Source organism: Mobula birostris, chromosome 4 (genome assembly GCF_030028105.1).
Source record: "Mobula birostris isolate sMobBir1 chromosome 4, sMobBir1.hap1, whole genome shotgun sequence".
NCBI classification, from domain to species: domain Eukaryota; kingdom Metazoa; phylum Chordata; class Chondrichthyes; order Myliobatiformes; family Myliobatidae; genus Mobula; species Mobula birostris.
In genome coordinates this window covers 173,351,443-173,376,208 of record NC_092373.1, presented here as the reverse complement: position 1 = coordinate 173,376,208, position 24,766 = coordinate 173,351,443, and the positions used below count along the sequence as shown (strand labels likewise).

Here is a 24,766-nt window from a genome sequence, read left to right as displayed (position 1 = left end):
AGAAGCTAGGAGGTGATAGGTGGAAAAGATAAAGGGGTAAAGGGCTGGAGAAAAAGGAATCTGATAGGAGAGGAGAGTAGATCATGGCAGAAGGGAAGGAGGATGGGCACTAGGGGTAGGTGATAGGCAGGTGAGGAGAAGAGGTAAGAGGGCAAGGGCAGGGGCCAATGTGGGTAATTGAATAAGAGGAAAGGGGAGGGGAGCAATTATCGGAAGTTGGAGAAATCAATGATCATGCCATCAGGTTGGAGGCTACCCATGCAGGATATGAAGTGTTGCTCCTCCAACCTGAGTGGCCTCATTGTGGCAGTAAAGGAGGCTATGGGTCGACATGTCAGAATTGGAGTGGGAATTGAAATTAAAATTGCTACCAAGAAATTCTGTGTGTTGTGGATGGAGCAAAGGTGACAAAATGGTCCCCCAATCTGTAGTATGCCACGTGTCACCAATGTATTGTAGGCCACATTGGAAGCACCGGATACAGTAGATGAGCCCAACAGATTCACAGGTGAATATTGCCTTGCCTGGAAGGACTGTTTGGGGTCCTGAATAGAGGTGAAGGAGGTTAATGGGCAGCTCTAGCACTTCTTCCACTTGCAGGGTTAAGTGCCAGGACTGAGATTAGCTTGAAGGGACAAATGAACAAGGGAATCATGGAGGGAATGATCTCTGAAGAAAGTGCAGAGTGGAGGGGGGTTAGTAAAGATGTGTTTAGTGGTGTTGTCCTGTTGAAGATGGCAGAAATTGCAGAAATGCAGCCATTCTCGGGCTGGCGAAGCAACACCTCATATTCCATATGAGTAGCCTCTAACTTTGGCATGAACATCAATTTCTCCAACTTCAGGCAAGTTTCCCCCATCCGTCTTCTTCAATTCCCCACTCTAGCCCCCTCTTACCTCTTCTCTTCCCCTTACCTGCCTATCAGCTTCCCCTCCTTCCCTTTCTCCCATGGTCCACTCTCCTCTCCCATCAAATTCCTTCTTCTCCAGCCCATTACCTTTTCCACCTATCACCTCCCAGCTTCTTCTTTCTTCTCCCCTCACCCACCTCCCGGCTTCATCTCTCATCTTCTAGCTTCACTCCTTTCCTTCTCTTATCTTTTTATTCTGGATTCTTCCCCTTTCTTTTCCAGTTATGAAGAAGGGCTTCGGTCCAAAATGTCAACTCTTTATTCATTTCCGTAGATGCTGCATGACCTGCTAAGTTCTTCCAGCATTTTGTGTGTGTTGCTCTGTTTTTCCAGCACCTGCACAATCTCTTGTGTTCATGTTTTCAGATTTTCTGTCTCTGATGATGGCCTCAATATGCTCTTTAACTGGCTGAAGCCCATTTTCTCACCTGCTTGCAGACCTAAATAAATCATTTCCTTCTGTTCTTTGGCACACTTCCACTTTTTTTAGGTTGACATTATTTGATGAAGTCTTCCAAACACTGACTCAAATATCCAAAGGCTTTTTTCTGAAGTGGTACTAACAATTGCAACATTAACATGATTGAACAGAAAACACTGAAAAGTTTGTAGCATCTAATCCATAGATGTCTGCAATACTTTTTGTAAAAAAAAAAGGAGGGATAACCCCGATGAAACAGAATATGATAAAGGCTGCAGAAATAAAAGATTTAGCTTCAAAAAGTAAGTATTAGAATCAGTTTGGGTGGAGTGAAGAAACAACAGAGAGCAGAAAACATTCAACAATTTTTCCAATCAGTGATGGTAATATTAGGTATTATATACATAAAGAAATAAGAGGTGTTTGCAACAAGGTTAACACAACAATCTTGGCAGACTTTAAGTTGCATTAATTGGTTAATTAATTAATTGGGGAAATCAAATATACAGCTAAGTGTGGAGAACAACTTCATATCGAGGAACAAACAAGGCAACTGGTATTTTAGATTTAGTATTATGCAAGGAAAACTGGTCAATTAATTTTCTATTGAAGGGGTCTTTTGAGAACGATGATCAGAATATGACAGAATTTTATATCAAGATTTAATGTGAGTTAGAATTTTTAATTTAAACAAACAAGTACAATGAGTGATCAGTGACATCTTATTCAAAACATATAGGGACATAGTGAGAATACATATGGAATGCTGGAGTACACATTTGGAGTACTAATCTGGTCTGGTCTCCTATATTCAGGAAAGATATACTGTATTTCCAATAGAGCAAATATTATGGGAGTAGACAAAATGAAACATCACCAGACTGATTCTTGGGATAGAAAAACTGTGAAGATCTATATTCTCTAGAGTTTAGAAGAATGAAAAGTATCACACTGAGCCACACAAATGTAATTTAAGGTTCTTTCCTCTGTCTTCTGTCTCTAGAACCAGGGATCATGGTTCCAAAAAAAGGAGATAACCATTAAGGTCTGAAATGAGAGAAAATTTCTTACCTAAAGGGCAGTGAATCTTTGGAATTCAGTATCCAAAAGGTCTGCAATGAGTTGGGGGAAGGGAGAGAGTTGATGCTCAGTCACTAATTATATTCAACAGAAAACTGATAGGATTTATTTAAATATAAATAGTACCAGTAGATACTGAATTAGTACATGAAAGTTGCACTAAGGCAAAACATGAGCAGCAGCCAATCAGAGATCTGAAGCCTGAGAAGACATAGCTCACTCAGGTTTGCATAGAAAAGGCAGCAACGTATGGCAGTTTGGTGCTTGAGCAGTAGCCAGCCAGCATTTAGGATTGATTGGCAAGAACAAATTAAAGTAAGGTGGGGCAAGAGGAACTGCCATTTTCACTGTTGGAATGGCCAGAGTTAGAGTTGGGTTTCTGAGGCTTTAGCTCTTCAAGGCTTCAGCAAGGTGAGGCGTGAGTGAGAGAAAGCAAAAAAGCTGTAGGTGAAGCTTTATTCTCCCCCACAGTTTATTGTTCTTCCTTCTTTATATTTTCTCAGTCAGAACAATAGAGATGCCAGGCAAGATAGTGAAATGTTCCTCTTGAGGTATGTGGGAAGATAGGGAAACCTCCGGTGTTCCTGATGACCACACCAGTGAGAAGTACATCCAGCTGCAGCTTCTAACACTCAGGATAAAGGAGTTAAGAGCTGGAACTAGATGAATTCCAGATCATTTGGGAGGCTGAGGAGGTGAGAGAGAGGATAACCCACGGTTCAAGACACAGGAAACTGGGTGACAGTCAGAAAGGGGAAAGGGGTTAAACAGCCAGTACCCCTGTGGCCATCTCCCTCAACAACAGGTATACCACTGTGGATACTGTTTGGGGGATGACCTAGCAGAAGAAAGTCACAGCAGTCAGGTCTCTGGCATTGTCTGGCTCTGTGACTCAGAAAAGAAGGTGGGGGGAGTAGGAAGAAGAGATGATAGGGGTTTTATTAGTTAGGGGAACAGAAAGGAGGTTCTGTGGATGAGAACAAGGTTCCCAGTTAGTACATTGTCTCACAGGGTATGGGACATCTCGGTTCGAGTCTTCAGCATACTTAAGTGGGAGGGTGAACAGCCAGAGGTCGTGGTCCATGTAGACACCAATGACTTAGGTAGGAAGAGTAACAAAGTTCTGCGAAGTGAGTTCAGGGAGTTAGGTGCTAAGTTAAAGGGCATGATCTCCAGGGTTAAATCTCAGGATTGCTACCCATGCTACAAGCGAATGAGGCCAGAAATAGGAAGATTATACAGTTTAACACATGGCTAAGGAGTTGGTGCAGGAGGGAGGGCATAAGAATTTTGGACCATTGGGCTCTCTTCCAGGGAAGTTGGGGTCTGTACAGAAGAGACTGTTTTCACCTGAACTGGAAGGAGACCAATTTCCTAGCGGGAAGGTTTGCTAATGCTGCGTGGGGGAGGGGGAGTTTAAAACTAGAGTTGCAGAGGGGTGGGAATCAGAATGCTAGAAGAGATAGTGGAGAGGCTGTGTAGACAGATGTTGTTAAGACCTCAGACAAAGTCAGGAATCAAAAGGTTGAACATGGTGTTACTAATGTCCTGAGCTGCATATATTTCAATGCAACAAGTATGAACTCAAGGCATGAATTATGATATTAGTTGCAGGAGGGGCAGGACTGGCAGCTCAATATTTTGAGGTTCTGTTCGATGGAGTGGGAGGGATTAAAGGAGAAGTGGCATTATTAGTCACGGAAAATGTCACAGCAGTGCTCAATTGGGACAGACTGGAGAACCTATCTAGTGAGGCATTATGGGTGGAACTGAGTAATAAGAAAAGTATGGCCACATAAATGGGGCTATATTACAGACCACCCAAAAGTCCAAGAGATTTAGAGGAACAAATTTATAGAGAGATCGCAGACTGTTGCAAGAAACATAAGTGATTTTAACTTTCCCCATATTGACTGGGACTCCCATACTGTAAAAGGATAGATGGGATTGTGTTTGTCAAGTGTGTTCAGGGAAGTTTCCTTAATCAGTACATGGAAGTAAACAATGAGAGAGTGAGCGAAACTTGATCTGCTATTAGGGAACGAGGCAAGGCAGGTAACAGAAGTTTGTGCATGGGAACACTTTGCATTTAGTCATCACAATGCCATTAGTTTCAAAGTAAATATGCAAAAAGGTAGGTCTGGTCTGCGGGTTGAGATTCTAAATGGGAGAAAGACCCATCTTGATGGTATCAGAAAGGATCTGGTAAGTTATGGATTGGGACAGGCTGTTTTCTGGCAAAGATGTAGTTGGTAAGTGTGAGGCCTTCAAAAGTGGAATTTTGAGAGTACAAAACTTGTATATGTCTGTCAGAATCAACGGTAAAGATAATAAGTGTAGGGAACCTTGGTTTTAAAGAGATATTGAGGTCCTAATTAAAAAGATAAAGGAGGTGCATTACAGGTATAGATAGGTAGGAACAAATAAGATGCTTATGGAGTATAAGAAATACAAGAAAACACTTAAGAAAGATATCAGGAGGGCTAAACAAAGGCATGATGTTGCCTTAGCAGACAAGGTGAAAGAGAATCCTAAGGGATCCTACAGATATGTTAAGAGCAAAAGGATTGCATGGGACAAAATTGGTCCTCTGGAAGATCAAAACGGTAACCCACACGTGGAGTCAAAAGAGATGGGGATGATCTTAAAAAAATTTTTTTGCATCTGTATTTACTCAGGACATGAGCACAGAGGCTATAGAAGTGAGGCGAAATGGATCCTATTCAGATTACAGAGTAGGCATTTTGAAGCAAATTAGGGTGGATAAAGCCCCAGGAGCCGACAAGGTGTTGCCTCGAACTCTGCGGGAGGCAAGTGCAGAAATTGCTGCGGCCATAGCAGAGATATTCAAATTGTCCTTAGTGACAGGTGAGGTACCGGCATATTGGGGCATAGCCAATATTGTTCAGCTGTTTAAGAAGGCTCTAAAAATAAACCAGGAAATTATAGGCCAATGAGCCTGACATCAGTAGTGGGAAAGTTATTGGAAGGTATTCTAAGAGACTGAATATGAGTATTTGGATAGACATGGACTGATTAAGGATAGTCAGCACAGCTTTGTGCATGGTAAGTCATCTCTAATGAATCTTATGTTTTTCGAGGAAATTACTAGGAAAGTTGATTAAGGCAAGGCATGGATGTTGTCTACATGGACTTTAGCAAGGCATTTGACATGGTCCCGCATGGGAGGTTGGTCAAGAAGGTTCAGTTGTTCGGAATTCAAGGTGAGATAATAAATTGATTTAGACAGTGACTTTGTGGGAGAAGTCCAGAGAGTAGTAGTAGATGGTTGCTTCCCTGAATGGAAGCCACAACTGGTGGAGTGCCGCAGGGATCGGTGCTGGATCTGTTGTTGTTTGTCATCTATATCAACGATTTGGATAATAACTGGATCAGTAAATTTGCAGATGACACCAAGATTAGGGGTGCAGTGGACAGTGAGGAAGACTGTTATGGTTTGCAGTGGGATATGGATCAGCTGGAAAAATGGTAGATGGAATTTAATGCAGACAAGTGTGAGGTGTTGCACTTCAGTGAGACCAACCAGGGTAAGTCTTACACAATGAATGGTGGGGCACTGAGAAGTATGGTAGAACAAAGAGGTCTGGGTCTACAGGTCCAAAATTCATTGAAACTGGTATTATAGGAAAGCTTTTGGCACACTGGTCTTCATAAATCAAAGTACTGAGTACATGAGATATGATGTTATGTTGAAGCTGTATGAGGCATTGGTGAGGCCTAATTTGGAGTATTACATGCAGTTTTGGTCATCTAACTACAGGAAGGATATAGATAAGGTTAAAAGAGTACAGAGAAAATTTACAAGGAAATTGCCAGTTCTGGAGAACCTGATTTATATGGAAAGATTGAATAGGTTGAGGAAGTTTGGTATAGGCCCCCAAATCCTAAGAACTTTCTACAGAGGCACAATTGAGAGCATCCTGACTGGCTGCATCACTGCCTGGTATGGGAACTGTACTTCCCTTAATTGCAGGACTCTACAGAGAGTGGTACGGACAGGCCAGTGCATCTGTAGTTGTGAATTTCCCATGATTCAGGACACTTATAAGGACAGGTGTGTAAAAAGTGCCCGTAGGATCATTGGGGACTCTAGTCACCCCAACCACAATCTATTCCAGCTGCTACCATCCAGGAAATGGTACCGCAGCACAAAGCCAGGACCAACAGGCTCTGGGACAGCTTCTTCCACCAGGCCATCAGACTGATTAACTCACGTTGATTTGAGTGTACTCTGTATTACATTGACTGTTCTATTCATTATAAATTACTATGATTGCACATTGCACATTTAGATGGAGACATAACGTAAAGATTTTTACTCCTCGTATGTGAAGAATGTAAGAAATAAAGTCAATTCAATTCAATTCAACTTTATTCCTTGGAACATAGAAGACTGGGAGGAGATTTGATAGAGGTATACAAAATTATGACGGGTATAGAAAGAGTAAATGCAAGCAGGCTTTTCCCACTGAGGTTGGGTGGGACTACAACTAAAGGTCATGAGCTAAGGGTAAAAGGTAAAAAGTTTAAGGGGAACATGAGTAGAAACTTCTTCACTCAGAGGGCATGAGAGTGTGGAACAAGCTGCCAACACAAGTGCTGCATGTGAGCTCAGTTTCAAACTTTGAGAGGTTTGGATAGGTACATGGATGGTAGGGGTATTGAAGCCTATGGTCCCAGTGCAGGTCATTGGAAATAGGAAGTTTAAATGGTCCGGCACAGACTGGATGGGCCAAAGTACCTTTTTCTGTGCTGTACTTTTCTATGACTTTATCACTCATGATCTTAGTGAATGGCAGAGGATGCTCAAGTTGTCTAAATTACACACATATTTTTATATAGTGGCCTTTCAGAATCGGAATCAGAATCACGTTTATTATCACCGGCATGTGACGTGAAGTTTGTTACTTAGCAGCAGCAGTTCAATGCAATACATAATCTATCAGAGAGAGAGAGAAAAAAATAAAATAAAACATAATAAACAAGTAAATCAATTATGTATATTGAATAGATTATTTTGAAAAAATGTGCAAAAATAGAAATACTGTATATTAAAAAAGTGAGGTAGTGTCCAAAGCTTCAAAGTCCATTTAGGAATGGGATGGCAGAGGGGAAGAAGCTGTTCCTGAATCACTGAATGTGTGCCTTCAGGCTTCTGTACCTCCTACCTGATGGTAACAGTGAGAAAAGTGCATGCTCTAAGTGCTGGAGGTCTTTAATAATGGACGCTTTGTACACAGTGCAACCCCTTGGGGGTACTAATTGTTAGGCACCGTTGAAGCAGACCTAATCCTATAAAGACACTCCCCCCTATCAATTCAGTGTACGTTTTTACAGAGGAGGGGGAACAGGTGATATTAATAATTTTCCACCATTTTAATCTCTGCATTGTCCGACCATTAAGTCTCATCACTGTGGAATCACACAATCACTTTTACCCAGTCACCAAAGTTCAAATTAAATTTATTAACACAATACATTTAAATCAATATATACAATGCTGAGATTCATTTTCTTGCAGGTATTCACAGTAGAACAAAAAAATACAATGGAATCAATGGAAAAACTACCCACAAAGACTGACAAGACAAGGAATGTGCAAAAGAAGAAAAACAGTGTAAATACAATAATAATAATAATAATAATAATGAAATAAGTGAATAAATAATACGATGAACATGAGTTGTAGAGTCCTTGAAAGTGAGTACATAGGTTGTGGAATCAGTTCAAAGTTGACATGAGTGAAGTTACCCATGCTAGTTCAGGAGCCTGATGAATAACTGCTCCTAAAATCTGATGGTGTAGGACCTAAGACTTCTGTACCTTATTCTCGATGGCAGCAGCAAGAAGAGAGCATGGCCTGGATGGTGGGAGTCCTCGATGATAGATGTTGCTTTCTTGTGGCAGCGCTCCATGTACTCAGTGGTGGGAAAGGCTTTACCTGTGATGGACTGGGTTGCATCCATCACCTTTTGTTGGTTTTTCCATTCTTGGACATTGGTATTTCCATACTAGGCCATGATGCAACTGATCAGGATATTGTCCACTGTACATCTATAGAGGTTTGTCAAAGATTTACGTGTTGAATCTGCAAATTTCTAAGAGCAGTCACCAGTGCCTTGTGCCACTCCTGTTCAGCTTGGCTTTTCTTACTAAGTTTCCAGTACATAAAGATTATACCTAGGTTTATAATAGATTGGCTAGGCATTTTGTTTGATATTCATATGATGCCCTATAAAAATCCTGGAATGTAGATTCATATTATTCCAGAAGTATTTTTAAACATGTCCATAATATATTCACAGCAAATATGCTATTTCAGTCCATAACACCTTCAGCTAGTCACTCCCAAGAAAAGTTAATTTATTTGCAAAATCAACCAGTATAGTTGGTAGTGACAAAAATGATGCTGGAAGAAATCAGTGGGCCAAACAGCATGTGGAGAGAGAAACGGAGAGTTGATTTTTGAGTCAAGACTCTTTATCTAGACTGGCAGGCTTCCCTTTCGTCCATAATGGAGGACCATAGATTTCATTGATTCAATGTTTTCGGGACCCACATAATGCTTCTCAGCTTCAAAGTGATTTTTGCTAATTGTATTTTACTAAACTTGTGGTCATACATATCTCTTTCCATGACAAAACAGTCAGTGGCTGTATCAACAATTAAATCAAAGCCTTATTGACTGCTCCAATAATTTAGTTTATTTCAAGCTTTCACTGCTTATGGTGTTATGCTATTTGATTAATGTAGTTTTTCCTTTTCAAATTCATTTAAACCTTTCTTCTGTGATTTGCTGCTAGAACTGTTTTCTTTCTGTTGGGACAATGTTAAACTGCCACTATTTTGCCTTGCCCTGTTTAGCTCTGCACATGGACTATTTCCCTCATTTTCTACAATTAAATCATCACAATGCTCTAATTATAAACACAATAGATTCAGCAGATCTGGAAATTCAGAGTAACACACAAAAGATGCTGGAGGAATTCAGCAGGTCAGGCAGTTTTATGGAAATTAATACACAGTTGCTGTTTTGTGCCAAGACATGAGAGGAGAGTAGATCATGGGAGAAAGGGAAGAAGGAAGGGAGGTGATGGGCAAATGAGGAGAATAAGTAAAAGGCCAGAGTGGGGAATAGAAGAAGAGGGAAGGGCGAGGGAAAAATACAGAGGGAGAAATTGATATTAATGCCACCAGGTTGGAGGCTACTAAAATGGAATATGAGGTGTTGCTCATCCACCCTGAGAATGGCCTCATCACGGCTAAAGATGAGACCATGGACAGACATGTCAGAAGGGAATGGGGTGAGAAATTAAAATGGTTGGCCACTGGAAAATTTTGCTTTTGGCAGATGGAGCGGAGGTGCTCAAGAAAGCAGTCCCCCCCAATATACATCGTTTCTCACCATTGCAGAGGAGGCCACATCAGGAGCACCGGATACAATAGATGACCCCAATAGATTTGCAGGTGAAATGTTGCCTCACCCGGAAGGACTGTTTGGGGCCCTGAATGGAGGTAAGGTAGGGGGTGAATGGTGCTGTAATATGTTACATTAAATGATTCCCACTTAAATGTTAATTGCTTCCCATTAGTTCCATTTTTAACATCACTCAACTTAACTCACCTGACTCGAAATCAAGGCTCCCATAATCACTACTGGTGTTGATCCATATACAACATTTATACTTGTGTTTAGTGGCAACCATTTTTAGAGTCCATTTCTATATTGCAATTTTTTGCGGCCAATATCTTTCTTCTTTCCCAAGTCTTCATTTAAGACTTGCTGTGATTAAACATGAGCTTCTTAAACTTGCTCTCACTACACAGTCTCAAAGTTACTCAACATCCTTGAAAGCTTTGTCACTTTTGATGATTGTGACGGTGTGTATCCCGTCTTGTTTCCAATGTAAATCAGTCATAATCTCCAGTGAAGTCTTTTACTGAACAGACTTAACACAGTTGAGACACAAGGGGTAAAGCAAGGTGTAAACCATTTACTCAAAGATCTTATTGGGTCAGGTTGTGTGCACAATGTTACATACGAAACATACACATAATAAATTATGTATATATGGTATGAAATCCTTATTCATTTTCAAAACATGATTAATTTTGGACGACTGAAATTCATGTAGATTTATAGAGCCACTGGATAAGATGATCACACATTTACCAATTGATGGACATTCACTGTTTTATGAAGGTAAAATAAAATTTATTCCAGAAGAACATTCTTGACATTAAACCTTTCAAAACAATGTAAAAAGCCCTTTAGCATTATTTTGGAGTGTAGCAATAGAGTTGACTCTGGAACTCGGTTGGCCAATATTTATCTCTCAGCTAGTATCACTACAAACGCAGATTATAGGGTCTTTATCGCACCGATACTTTGGGAGCATGTTATGCATAATCTGCCGTATGCCCTTCATTATAAACACGATTACTCTCTAGAAAGTACCTGGCTACTGTGTAAATCACGCGTCAGCTGTACACTGAAATAGTTACGGATGCAAAAGAAATGCAAGTCTTTCTTTCTATATCTTTAACCCAGTTTGCTTCCCTGCACCGATCCCGGAGAATGCTCTTTCTCACAAGATTTTCAACGCATAAATTTTTAGCAATGTATTTTATGTTCTTGTCCTTCTCTATATATTTAGTGCAGGCTATATTTTGTAAATTATTTCCCCCTTTTCCTTCACATTTTAATTTTTCATTTCAAGTTATCCCACCATTCCCACGTAATTTGACTCTTTGCAATTAAGACGCGCACTTCTATGTGAGAAGGAACGTACTTGCATGCATACTGTACAGCCCCAATTGTATTAAAATTCAGTGTCTTTTTAGAGTTTTCACTTGCAGGTTTGGCGCGCATCGCCACGTGCACTCTTCGGGGCCGCGCCATGCGACCTCGCGAACGCGCGCGCGCACATTCCTTCCCCCTTCCCCCCCTCCCCCAGCTCCAGTCCCGCGCACGCCGCATTGTCCCGCCCCAACCGCTGGCTCCGTCGCTTCCGATTGGCTCATCCCCGAAAACTGCGCAGCCATTCATTGGTTGTTAGTCCTGATTCCACTAGCCCGGATGTCAGTCGAGCTGACTATAAATAAGACGGCCAACGCAGAGGCGGGAGCGCAGAGCGTTTAAAAAAAACGGCTGGGTACTGTTGACACGCGGCGGCAATGGTGAGCGCCACAAGGCCGCAGGCCCACCTGCATAAACCGCTCCCACAGGAAAATTCCTCCGCGTATTTTTCCTTTCCTCACGTTTACTATTAGCTACCTTTATAACCATTTTTTTCCTCTTTCCTTCCTTGGCAGGCTGGCGGAAAAGCGGGTAAAGATTCTGGCAAGGCGAAAACCAAAGCGGTTTCCCGCTCACAGCGAGCCGGGTTGCAGGTCAGTGCCGGGCGCTGCGCGCTGACCCCGTGATCTTGGCTCGAGCCGCGGGCTGCTGGCGGGCGCGCGGGCGGGTACCGCCCACCAAACAATTAAACCGAAAAAAAACACGGCGGCCGTGTGGGGGAGGGGGGAGGGGAGAGCGGGTGCGCGGCACGGGCGAGTAAATCTGCTGTTTCTCCTTCCACGGCAGTTTCCGGTAGGTCGCATCCACCGGCATCTGAAGTCGAGGACGACGAGTCACGGCCGAGTGGGCGCTACGGCGGCGGTTTACAGCGCGGCTATTCTGGAGTACCTGACCGCCGAGGTAAGAGGGGGATGGGGATGGTATTAGGCAGCCGGCGCAGACCGGTGTGAGGGAACTCGGTCGGTGTGAGCTTCTCCATGAGTAGGATTGTAGTCTTCCGGGATTGAGGAGACATCCTCGGCCCGTGGGGAGATGGGTCGATATTTGGTGGGTAGTTTTAGCAATTGGAGTAGTTGAGGCCCGGGACAGATCAAGTTTGAGGAGCTGAATGGTTTTCTAGCCCAGCTCTATCCTAACCCTTATGGCGATCTAGGCTTTAGTAAATTAATGCTGGAGGAGCTCCGCGTTGTGGAGGTATAAGTATGGCAGGTGTTTTAGGTTGAGAGCATCGATTGTATTTGCCTGCATTGGGTCGAATATACTGTATATCTTGTTTGTATCCGGCCTGCCATCACTGAGTGGGGTGATGTGAAAACTGTTGTTTTGCAGTGGTAGCACAGTGCAATAAGTTGATTACAAAAATCCTGTGGTAAAGGAATTGCATTAAATAATAAAATGAAGCACTCAGAAATCTGATGTAGGGAAGTTGCTGAATATATAGTGAATATGGTTCCCCCACCTGGCAGTGCATTCCATTTATTAATGCCTGTCTATAATAAAACTTCTCCCCTTACTGTCACTTTAATCCTATACCGTTTTTGATATGCCTAGGCTCTAATCTATGCTTATGCTTTTATTCTCTATATTTCCCTGGACTTCCTTTGCTCCAGGGATATCAAACCCAGTCTTTACCCATAATAAAGAACTTCAATCCAGGCAACATCCTGGTGAATTGCCTCCACCTGACAAAGTGTGGACTAATCAGTGTTTTGAAGTTTCATGTCCCAATCCTTGTATTAGCTTGTGTATTTGCAGTGCTGGCTCTTCATGATACCTGGTTATGACTTGCTAGGCTTTAGGGGTGGGAGGTGGAGCTGTATTATCTGCCCATGTTTAATTTGCCCATATTCCCCCAGGTGCTGGAGCTTGCAGGAAATGCGTCCAAAGATTTAAAGGTGAAGCGTATTACCCCTCGTCACTTGCAGCTTGCTATCCGTGGTGATGAAGAGTTGGATTCTTTAATCAAGGCCACCATTGCAGGGGGTGGTAAGTACACTGTGTTTAGCTACATACGGCCAAAATTGCAGAAGTGGATTTGTTGTACAAGGTTGACTTCTGTAGCAGCACCTACAGCTCAATTCTACGTTTGTTTTGGGGGGGAGAAACTAATCTGCATGCTCCAGTATGCATAGTGGAAGCTCAGACTTTCAAAGGGTGAATGGGATAGGTAGATGAGGCCAAATTTATGGGGTTTGGGGGAAATTGGGAATGGGGCTAAACATACTGTTTTGAAGGAGTTGTGGATGTAACAAATTGCTTGCTGGTTACATGTTCTACTCATGCAGTGGGTTTGGTATTGGTGCCTAATGACTTTGTTTTTTTTTAGGTGTCATTCCACACATCCACAAATCTCTAATTGGCAAGAAGGGACAGCAGAAGACTGTTTGAGGATTAAATGTCATTTTTATTTTTTAGCTCATTATCTCAGGACTCCATTTTTGTTTAATCAGCTGTAGAAATTTTGGAGGATCTGGCTGAACAGACACTGGACTTCTGAAATGTGATTAGAAAAATCTTTTTATCTCCATATATGGGGGGAGGGGTCATTTTAAAATAAAGCTAAAAGTAATAGTTCCCTGTGCAATGGTATTGGGAAGCAAAGTCTTGACTGGTGGAACTGAGTGAGCTGGAGATGTTCTCTGGCTCCTGCCTTTTTAATGAGGCCCTAATGCAATGTTTTAAATGCAGGAAGAGCTTATTGCTTGTATAACTTTATTTTTGGAGTGAAATGGAATCTGAATGGGTTGTCTGACTGTCTCCTTTGGGTGAAGTTTTCAATAAAATGCATTCAAAAACATCTGTCTGTAATCTGTTTGGAAGTAGTTGCCTTGAGCAGGAATTGTACTATTGCTGTAATTGACAACATTGAGTGCCATTAGCTAACTAGTTTTACAGTTAATGGGCCATCAAGAAGCACTTCAGCCTGTACTGAAGGGACTATCAATAGCACTTCCTGTTGCAGGATTTGGATTCTGTTTCTAGGTTAATGATGAAATTCTGCAATACCTGTTCGTCTTGACTTTAACAGATTGATTGAGTTGTCCTTTACACAAGATGAAGGAACCTAAATTGACAGGATAATCAAGAGACTGGAGGTAAGTGTCAGTAACGTAGCTAAAGGATCCAAGAGCAGAAAGCTGTCTGAATTTGAAGTTGGACCACAGCTGACACTTCTCTCCACTTCGGTACTGCAAACACTGGCTTGCAGATTGAGCTATTATTTGGCCAAGGGAAAAACGGGCTGGGGTTACATTCCTTGTCTGAAAAGGGAAACGGTAATCGGAAACTGGCACTTGCGCCTAGATGGGATGCCGTTTTAATGTATGCATTCAGAAAATGACCTGAAGGTGGGATTTGGCTTTGTCTGTATTGGTTGCCACAGATCTGAATAAGATGGTCCTGCACCTAGTGATAATTCTGGTGCCAGTGTTTAATCACTCACCCATTTAAGTTGCATTTTAAAACAGGTGTTTGGTCTAGTATGGTGACTTGGGAGTTCTGGCCTTTTGTATAATCAAAGCAAAAAGTTAAATTGGCAGTAAGGGTTATTGGGATGTTCAAAAAATTGGTTGTGGTATGTGGTTAGTTCTGTGTAATTGTCCTGCATTGGTGCTTTCAGGCTAAGGAACCCAGGCTTGAACATTTAATTTTACAGCAGCACTGAGTGGAGACATAGTGAATCTGCTTTTCCTCAACCAGATGGTTTTTGTAGAAAGCCCTTTGGTTCTGGTACAGCAATGCTAGCTATGACATCTGAATTTCTGACATTTGGGCATAACTTCAGTGTTTGGAATAGCTGCATCTTAATGTACATTGAGCCTGAATGGAGTTGAAGTATTGTTTTTTTGAAACTTAATTTTGTTTGCAGTCACCAGCACAAGCAGTTGACCATTGCCCCATCTAAACTGTTCACCTTTATTAGGCCTGTAGCCTTGTGCTTTGGTGATTCAAGTACTTGTAAGATACTTGAATGTCATGAGGATCTGTCTCGTCCATTTCATGCAGTACATTTATGAAGAATTTTTTACTCTCACTTCCTGTAAGCATTCTATGCTCCAGGGGTGAGCTTTAACTGGTGTTTGTGTGTATGTGTAAACCATCACCAAAAGGATCTGCTAATATATTTCTGCACTTAATGAATTTTATAGAATCACATTGTATTCAGACTGGTGAAGGTCATCTTTCAAAAATGAATTTTGTAATCTAGAAATTGCATGTTGCTTTCAGATTGTCAATGATTGAAAACAGTGAGCTGTGCCCAGTCCTGCTTTGATTCTAGCCTAATCACAAGACAATTTATAATGACCAGTTAACCTGCCAACTGGTTAGTCTGGGCTGGGAGGAAACTGGAGTACCCAGAGGAAACCTATGCAGTCATGGGAGACCACCATCTCTTGCCTGTAGTGGTCAGAATTGAACCCAGTTTGCTGGAACTAAACCACTGCTACCATGCCATCCAAAAAGGTGAACTAACGTTTCAGTCAAACTCAAATATTTTGGGTCCTGGGGAAGTGGAGAAGAATGAACTGAAAAATTGGCCAGGAGGCTACTACAAGGAATTAAGTGTTTCCTGTATTTCCAATAATTGAGCTCAGTACAGATATCAATTTTCCTCTCTAATGGCTAGTAGTGAGAATTTAACTTCACTAAGATCTACTGAGTAGAGGTCTTATTTCATGACTTGCTTTGACTAGCTGGTACTTTGTCTACAATATAACCAGCGTGTGGTTTCTATGGTGTGTAGATAAATGATTAGCTTTTAAGTACATGAAAAGTAAAATGTGTCATTTGCATTAACAACCAATGCAGTCCTTGGATGTGCTGCTATGCTTCTACTAAGGTATGTTTGAATATGACTAGTTAATTTGGGAAATGGGGTTAATAAAATAACACAAGTGCAAAATCTACAAGTTTTAAAATACAAAGGTTGTTCCTGGAAGGACAGAATTGAAACATTTGTGAGGCAAATAATACATGATTTTTATTGCTAGATGGGGCCCTGGTGAGACCAAATTTCAAAAAATCTTGATTAGAATATTGATGGGATAGTCTATGTAGCAAAGATAAATTTGCAATAGAGTGTGCAATAAAGGTTCTTGTTGATTCCTGAGATGTTCTTTTTGTTTAACACAAAAAAAACTTGGCATGTTAGAAGTAACCTCACTGAAATGTACAAAATTCATACAGGGTTTTCAAGGATGAATGTGGGGATAGTGTTTGTATAGACCCAGAAGTCATCCATTCAGGATAGAGCTATGAGAGAATTTTCTCAATGGGCAGAGTGTCTTGGGGAATTTTTCTAACCAAGTGGTCTGTGGAAGGCTAGCTGAGTACGTTTACAAAGTGATCAATTACGGAATAGATGATAAGTGCTGAAATAAGGTATAATTTTGTTAAATGCATCAGGCTTGAAAGGGTGAATAGACGATTCTGTCCTCAAGCCTGCTGTATCATTAGTCAATCCTGTCTCATTATTATTACAGGACTTTGCATGCTATCACTAGTCATTTGGGTTTCCTCAATTCTCCACATTTCTTACCACATTCTGAAAGTGTGCTAGTCAGTTAATTAGCCACTATAGATTTCCCTTCAGATCAATAGCAAACAAAAAATAGGCATGTGTGGGAGTTTCAGGGTTACAGGAAAGTTGACTGACTGCTCTGCTAAGAACTGGTGTGGAACCAAGTGGTTTTCTGGCATGATCATACATGGATGGACAGTGAGAATATAGTATTTCATTTGTATATCTGTCAATTCCCTTAAATGTAGTCAGAGATGACATTACTGTCTCTGGGTTAGAAAATATCACAAGTTCACATTCTTTTAAACTTCCCAATCTTAAATACCTTGCCCTGCATCTTGAGACAAGGACTCCTTGTTGCCCATCCAGCCTAACATTTTCTGCATCACCAGCTTGTCCTTCCGTATCAGGAGTTTTATAAGTTTCTTCCCAGGACTGAATACAAGCTTAGTGAACTTAACCTTGTACGGAAGTCCTGCCATTGCAGGAATCAGTTGATGAACTTTGGTTCGTTATAACTTCTAAGGCATGGACATTGATACTGCAGAAGATGAGAAGGAATGTGGACTGGGTTTAGATAACACTTGGAAATGCTAGGTAGTTGTCTGATATTATTCTCTGTGAAGACCACACTACCTATCCTATTTAGCTACCTTAGGTCTGCAGTTCCCTGCTATTGCTATCTACCCAAGTCCTTGTTTCAAATTTTAAAAAAACTTTATCTGCCTCCACTAACTTCTCTGCCACCTCGTTACAGATATCTGCCACTCTGCATGAGAAACTTAATGGTGCTAGAAAATTTGTGAACCCTGTAGAATTTCCTCTGCCTAAATATGACTTAAATTCTGACCAGATCTTCATACTTTATTGAGAAAAATGATCCAATATTACATGTATTTGTTGGAAAAAGTATGTGAACCTTTGCTTTCAGTAACTGATGAGGCCCCCTTGTACAGCAATACTTCAACCAAGTGTTTCTGGTAACTTGGTCAGGCCTGCACATTGGTTTGGATGAATTTTAGGCCATTGCTTACAGAACTGCTTCAACTCGTATGTTGGTGGGCTTCCTTGCATGAACTGCATGCTTCAGGTCCTTCCACAACATTTCTATAAAATTTAAGGCCTGGATTTTGACTAAAATCATTCCATATAACCATATAACAATTACAGTATGGAAACAGGCCATCTCAGCCCTTGTAGTCTGTGCCAAACTCTTACTCTCACCTAGTCCCAGCAACCTGCACTCAGCCCATAACCCTCCATTCCTTTCCTGTCCATGTATCTATCCAATTTAACTTTAAATGACAACATTGAACCTGCCTCAACCACTTCTGCTGGAAGCTTGTTCCACACAGCTACCACTCTGAGTAAAGTTCCCCCTCGTGTTGCCCCTAAACTTTTGCCAAGTCATCCTCTTGTTTGAATCTCCCCCACTCTCAATGGAAAAAGCCTATCCGTCAACTCTACCGATCCCCCTCATAATTTTAAATACTTCTATCAAGTCTCCCCTCAACCTTCTACACTCCAAAGAATAAAGACCTAACTTGTTCAACCTTTCTCTGTAACTTAGGAGAGGAATTCCAAAACATGAATTTTCTTTTTAAACCATTGTTGTTGATTCACTTGTCTTTTGGATGATTGTCTTGTTGCATTATCTAACTTCTATTAAATTTAAGGTGACAGAGGTACCCTAACATTCTCCTATAAAACGTCTTGATACAATTTTTAAATTCATTGTTCCCTCAATGATTGCAAGCTCTTGAGGCAGCAAAGCGCCCCCAAACCATGATGCTTGTTCCAACATTCTTCACAGTTGGGATGAGGCTTTGGTGTTGGTGTGTGGTGCTCTTTTTTTCCTTCAAACATAGCAATGTGCATTTCTGCCAAAAAGTTCAATTTTTGTCTCATTTGTCCACAGAACGTTGTCTTAGAAGCATTGTAGAGCATCCAGGTGGTCTGCAAACTTGAGACAAACACCAATGTGTTATTTTTTTGGAGGGCAGTGGTTTCCTCCATGGTATCCCTTCATGAAACATTCATGTTCAGTGTTTTTATAATGAACATCTGAGCAGAGACTTTAGGTAGTTTGAAAGATTTCTGCAGGTCTTTTGCTGGTACCCTGGGTTATCACTGTCACTTAGTTCAGCATTGCCTGTTGTGCTGTTGGTGTGATCTTTGCAGGATGCACACTCCTAGGGACAGTAGCAACATACTGAGTTTCCTCTATTTGTAGACAATTCATCTTACTGTGGACTGATGAACACATCTTTAGAAATGTTTTTATAGCCTTCTCCAGCTTCAAGCATTGCTATAATTCTAAGATGCTCAAAGTTGTTTTGATGCATGATGTGCATAAACAGATCCTCCTTGAGGAGTAGTTTCTATCAGTAATCTGACTGCATTTTTTTTAATAGGGCAGGGCACCTCTACAACCCACACCTCCAGTCCCATCTCATTTATTGGAACATCTGACTCTAAATGGGTTTTGTAGAAGGCATTACCCCAGAGGGTCACATACTTGCAACAAATACATGTAATATTGGATCATTATTCTTAATGAATAACTGTTTATTTAAGTGGGTTCTCTAGTTCTAGGTCTTGTGTGAAGACTTGATCACATTTCAGGTCATATTTATGTAGAAAGAGAATTCTACAGGGTTCACCACTGTACCTTTCCATTCAATTTTCTTTAAATTTATTAACTCTTCCCTCTAGTACTAAACTCCCTGGCCTTGGGCCAAAAAGACTATTGCTGATCTATGTGTCATTTACAAGTCCTCCAGTTTACAAACCTATACACTAGAATACTACAGTACAGGTCCTTCAGCCCTCTATGTTGTGCTGACCTATATAAACCTGTAAAAGGTCATGCACATTCCAATGTAAATCAATCTAATCTTTCTTCGAATTACTACCCTGCTCTCCAGGCACCAAACTGGTGAATCTGTGATGCTCTCTTGGTTGTTACCGCATTTTAAGGTGTGGCTCTAGTTTTCTACATTCTCAACAAGATTCAACTCCATGCTCATTTCTCCGTCTATGAAAGCAAGCAAATTATACCATATGACTTAACTACCCTATCCACCTGTATCACTTTAAGAAAGTATCCCAAAACCTCTGAACATCAATGCTCCTGAGATCGATTCCATGTATTATATACGTCCTATCAGCATTTGAACTTTCAGAGCGTAATAGCCCATACACATTAAATTTCACCTGCTACTGCTCTATTCCCATCTGATCTATGTCTTCAACACCACTGATTTTCTTGTCCAAAACTATCAATACCCAAACTGAGGAGAGATGTAACCTGCTGTAATTCTATTAATAGACAACTTGGAATGGTGATTCTGAATAGCTATTTTCCACTCTTCGGTGGAACACAGCGGACCACCAAAGCATCTATAATCCACAATGAAGGAAGAGCTTTGGTCTCCAAATGTAAATTTCACCAGTTGCAGCAGTTCGGTGAATAGTAACGATGAATTTAACGGGTCGAGATTATGCCGATACGAAAAGGAGGTATAGATGCTGTGGATTTGAGCGTGGAAATGGATAATGTTGGACATCCTCAGGTGAAAATGTAAGTATTGTAGATTCTGGAAATATGAAGTAAAAACAAAATGCTGGAAACGCTCTGCTCGTTAGTAGCATATGTACAGAGAGAATCAGTATGAGATTGAAGACCCTCCATTCTAACTGGGAAAAGGGATCAACACTTACAACCTAAAACCTGTTTTGAACCGTTTTAACCTCCACTTCATCGACGTTGCCTTACCCGTTGAGTTTTTAACAACATTTTGTATGGTTATTTTTATCAGCTAGAGTACAAGAGAAGCTGTTTCACGATTGAGCTTGAGAAAGGAACATTTCCCAATCACCATTGCAACAGCGCCAGTCGTTCCGGCAAGGAGAAAAGTACAGTACAGTATCTTGCTCACATCAATAACACGCAAGCCAGACACTAATAAGGCGGGGACTAGTAAATCTGATCTCATTGGTGCAGCGATTGCGGGCCAGAGGACAACTACTCGACGATTCGGAACCTATATTTCGCCTCTAACAAAAGCAAGTGCTTTAAAAACATTTTTACAATAAAGCAGAGAAGCAAGTACATATCAGCAGCGGGTACGCCTTTTGTCAGGGGTGATCTGCTGAGTCGGATTGCAATCTAATGGTGCGTTGCTGGCTTGTGTGCGTGTGTGGAATCTGCTTATTTCCTGGTTGAGTCGCCGGGCGAGGCGCAGGGGTTTAAAAGATGGAAGGAAACAGAGACGAAGCGGAGAAATGCTTGAGGATAGCCCGTAAAGTGCTGCAGGATGGTGACCAGGACAAAGCACTGAAGTTCCTAAACAAGGCGGAGAAGCTATACCCATCTGCCGAGGCAAAAGGTGAGTTTGCAGAATTTACGAAAAATAAAACGCGGTTGTACTTCGAAGAAAGAGGCCGAGGCTCTTTCGTGTTGGAGTCCCACGGCAAGCCCCGGTTCCAGTTTTGCGGATCTGGGCCGAACGGAGCTGTAAATCAGTGCTGGCCCTTCGGGTTCGGTACAGCTGTCAGTCAGTCAGTCCCTTGTGTCGGGGTTCGGCACGGCTGCCAATCAAGCCCAGGATCCTGGATTGTGCACCGTCATCTCTTCCGAAATTTTGTGTTTTTTTTGGGAAAGAATAATTAGGACATCGACGATAGCAACTGAGAACAGGCTTGTGGACTGGTATATTGCAAATTAACTGGTCGGGTTGAGTGTAGTTTAGATGATAAAAAAAAACCCGGCTGGATTTCGATTCAGAAGAATCCACGTGATATCACAGCAAATGGAAGTTTTTTTACCCCGATAAAATGCGGATTCGAAAATCGGAGATACTCAGTGAAATCCAGAGGAGTGCAATAGACGTCCAGAGACAGGTTTAAATTTTGCTTCAACGTTTGTTTCTTTTTGAGAGACTAACATCAGAAACAATTTCGAACAAGCAATTAAATTGTTATTTAAAAAAACTCTCTGCTTCACCAATCCGATCCGGGGAAGGAAAACGGTCGTCCCTTACCTGGTCAGGTCTATTTTTGACTCCAGTCCCGCCTGCGTGATTGATTTCTTATTTTTTTCCTGAAATGGTTCAGCAAGTAACAATGTACGTGGCATTCGGAAAAGCTTAAAAAATGCCTTCCTGAAAATGAATAAATTACTTGAAGTGTTGAAAAGGTGATACTTGCAATGCAACAATCTTATCTTTGGATCCAATCTCCCGCAGTCCTGTTCAGCAAGAATCATTACCACATAGAACCTTTTAATCAATGTGTTATAAGGAGAAGTTGGACAAACTGGAATTGTAGACTGAAGACAAAGTTTACGAGGCATAGATTGATTTTTGACTATCTGCCCTTTTTCAAAAAGTAGAAATGTCAACACTAGTGGACATGCATTTGGGGGGGGGGCAGGTTTTTGTTACAAAGTGGTGGATGCCTGAAATGGTCTGCTGGGCTGGATGTAAAATTGAAATTAGTGGTGTTTTGAGGCTATTGTAGACACAAATATAGAGGGATAGGGGTCATATATAGGCAGAAGAGATTTAGAGTAATTTGGCGTCATATTTGGGTGAAGGGCCTGTTCTTGTGTTGCACTGGCAGACTCTGGGCATTTGTTGCTGTTGAGTCGTCAACTCAGGGCAACCCTATGGATAAATGTAGTTGGGGTTTTTGTGATTATGCAGGCAGTGGGAAGATCATCCCTTTTGTGCATCTTGATCTTGTCACTCAAAATTCAGTATCACACAACCCTGCCACTTTGCTTTGGGCCACACTTTCATTAACCAGGTCCAACACTTGCCTTTATTGTGATCTTCCTCCTGGCACAAATGTTAAGGTTTATGGTTTTGAATATGCTAAGGTGATGGGGTTACTACTTACAATTGATGTGGATATCATGTTAGATTGTAGGAAATGAGTGCTGAGGTGTGGGTTAGCGTGTATGGGGGTCTGTAGGAGGGGTGTAGGTGTTGGGTTTAGGGTAGGGTTAGGAGATGGAGATGCAGGCCTCCCCATGGGGATTGACGTGGGAGGATGGGACCTGGTGTCAGCTCATTTGTGGGGGTTTGGCTAGGTTAATTGGGATGTGTGGGCTCTTGGATGTTAGGGTTAGGGTTTATGTGGGGCTGGGGGGGGAAGGGTCGGGAGGTAAAGGTTAGGGTTTTGGAGCCACTTTAATCTGGCCCATGCCTTTCATTAACTTGCTCCAACAACATGGCTTAATTAACCAGGTGTGCACTGGGACACATCATCATTAATGTAACCTGTATTTAATCACTAGACACCCTCACCTAGACAACCCAGTCAGGATTGATCAGGCCCGGGTTGTTTTATTCCTACGGACCGAGATAATGAAAGCCATGCAAATTCGAGGGTTGGGGAATTTGGGACTTCTTTATCTGGTTTTATTTGGACCATTTGAGGAGTAGAATGTTTTTGAGCCTAGTTGGGTCTTGTTTTCTGTGGTCCCAGCTTGGGTTACTGGTTCTTCTGGTACTTGCCTTCTTGGTTTCTTGGCTTTTTTATTGACGTTTTCGTGGCAAGTTACATAAGTAACCAGTTTGGGACCCGGCTGGATTCAAACTCAGGACCATCCGCCTTGAAGTCCAGTGCTGATGCCACTACACCACTGACTAGCTTGATCCTTTGTTACCTCTCTGGAATTTGGTATTCTGGTGCATGTGTATAGGTCCCAGGTTCTACTTGCACATAACTGAGCTCATCCAGAATTTCGCTGCCATATCCTTTCATACAGTATCCTTTTCACCCATAACCTCTTATCCCTGTACACGCCCAAACTTCATTGACTCCTGAATCAAAAGTGGTTACAAATCCACTTGTAGGAGAAAGGTTGAAAATCTGGCTGAGTGGTGCCATAACAACAATAACCTCTCACTCAGTGTCAGCAAGACCAAGGAGCTGATTATTGACTTCAGGAGGAGGAAATCAGAATTTCATGAGCCAGTTCTCATCGGAGGATCAGGGGTGGAGGGGGTCAGCAACTTTAAATTGCTCGGTGTTATCAATTCAGAGGCCTTGTCCTGGGCCCAGCACGTTAAGTATAATTACAAAGATAGCACAACATTGCTTCTATTTCCATAGGAATTTGTGAAGATTCAGCATGCCATCTAAAACTTTGACAAACTTCTATAGATGTGTGATGGAGAGTACATTGACTGGCTGCAACACAGCCTTGTATGGAAACTCCAATGCCCTTGAGTGGAAAATCCTACAAAAAGTAATGGATACGGCCCAGTCCATCATGGATAAAGCTCACTCCACCATTGTGTACATCTACATGGAGCATTGTTGCAAGGAACTGCATCCATCATTAGGGTCACCCAACACTCAGGTCATGCTGTCTTCTCAGGTACAGGAGCCTCAGGACTCTCACCACCAGGTTCAGGAACTGTTATTACCCCTCAACCATCAAGTTCTTGAATCAAAGGGGTTAACTTAACTGAACTTCACTTTCCCGTCATTGAAATGTTCCCACACCTATGGACTCACTTTTAAGGACTCTTCATCTCATGTTCTTGATATTTATTGCTGACTTACTTTTTACTATTAATTCTTTATTTTTGTATTTGTAGAGTTTGTTATCTTTTGCACACTGGTTTCAAAGCCTAAGTTGGTGCAGTCTTTCATTGATTCTGTTATGGTTATTATTCTATTACGGAGGAACTTTGATAATAACTTTTACTTTGAACTTTGGCCAGCCATGCCTCTTTTCCTAATGCCTCCAAGATTTTGACATCTTGCCTCAGTAGCCTCCCAGGTAACTTGCTACGTACCAAACGTAGCAGATTGTCAGCCCAGCAGGTAGAGCTGCTGCCTCATGGTTCCAGTGACCCAAATTTGACTCTGACATGTGGTGCTGTCTGTGTGGAGTTTTCATGTTCTCCCTGTAACTGCGTGAGTTTCCGCCTGCATCCCAGTGATGCATAGTTTGCTGTGGATTGCCCCTAGTGTGTAGATGTGTGGTAGAAC

At 41.7% G+C, this 24,766-nt stretch overlaps 2 protein-coding genes across 2 annotated transcripts in view; both read left to right on the top strand.

The window, feature by feature from the left end:
- The first annotated feature begins 11,504 nt into the window (after positions 1-11,504).
- LOC140196072 (histone H2A.Z) lies at positions 11,505-14,031 on the top strand. The gene is made up of 5 exons (XM_072254781.1): positions 11,505-11,612; positions 11,748-11,825; positions 12,019-12,132; positions 13,089-13,218; positions 13,559-14,031. Exons 1-5 carry the CDS (start codon positions 11,610-11,612, stop codon positions 13,618-13,620), a joined length of 387 nt encoding a protein of 128 aa, XP_072110882.1. The 5' UTR covers positions 11,505-11,609; the 3' UTR covers positions 13,621-14,031.
- A 6,696-nt stretch (positions 14,032-20,727) lies between these two features.
- Positions 20,728-24,766, top strand: part of dnajb14 (DnaJ heat shock protein family (Hsp40) member B14) — a 34,398-nt gene continuing 30,359 nt past the window's right edge. The window contains exon 1 of the mRNA XM_072256482.1: positions 20,728-21,144. Within this exon, the coding sequence (XP_072112583.1) occupies positions 21,012-21,144 (133 nt within the window). The 5' untranslated portion in view covers positions 20,728-21,011. The remainder of the gene's footprint in view (positions 21,145-24,766) is intronic.

Excerpts from the sequence above, each read along its gene's own strand:
- LOC140196072 (XM_072254781.1), top strand. Across the intron at positions 11,826-12,018 it reads CACAGCGAGCCGGGTTGCAG|TTTCCGGTAGGTCGCATCCA; the intron begins GTCAGTGCCGGG and ends CTTCCACGGCAG. Across the intron at positions 13,219-13,558 it reads GGCCACCATTGCAGGGGGTG|GTGTCATTCCACACATCCAC; the intron begins GTAAGTACACTG and ends GTTTTTTTTTAG.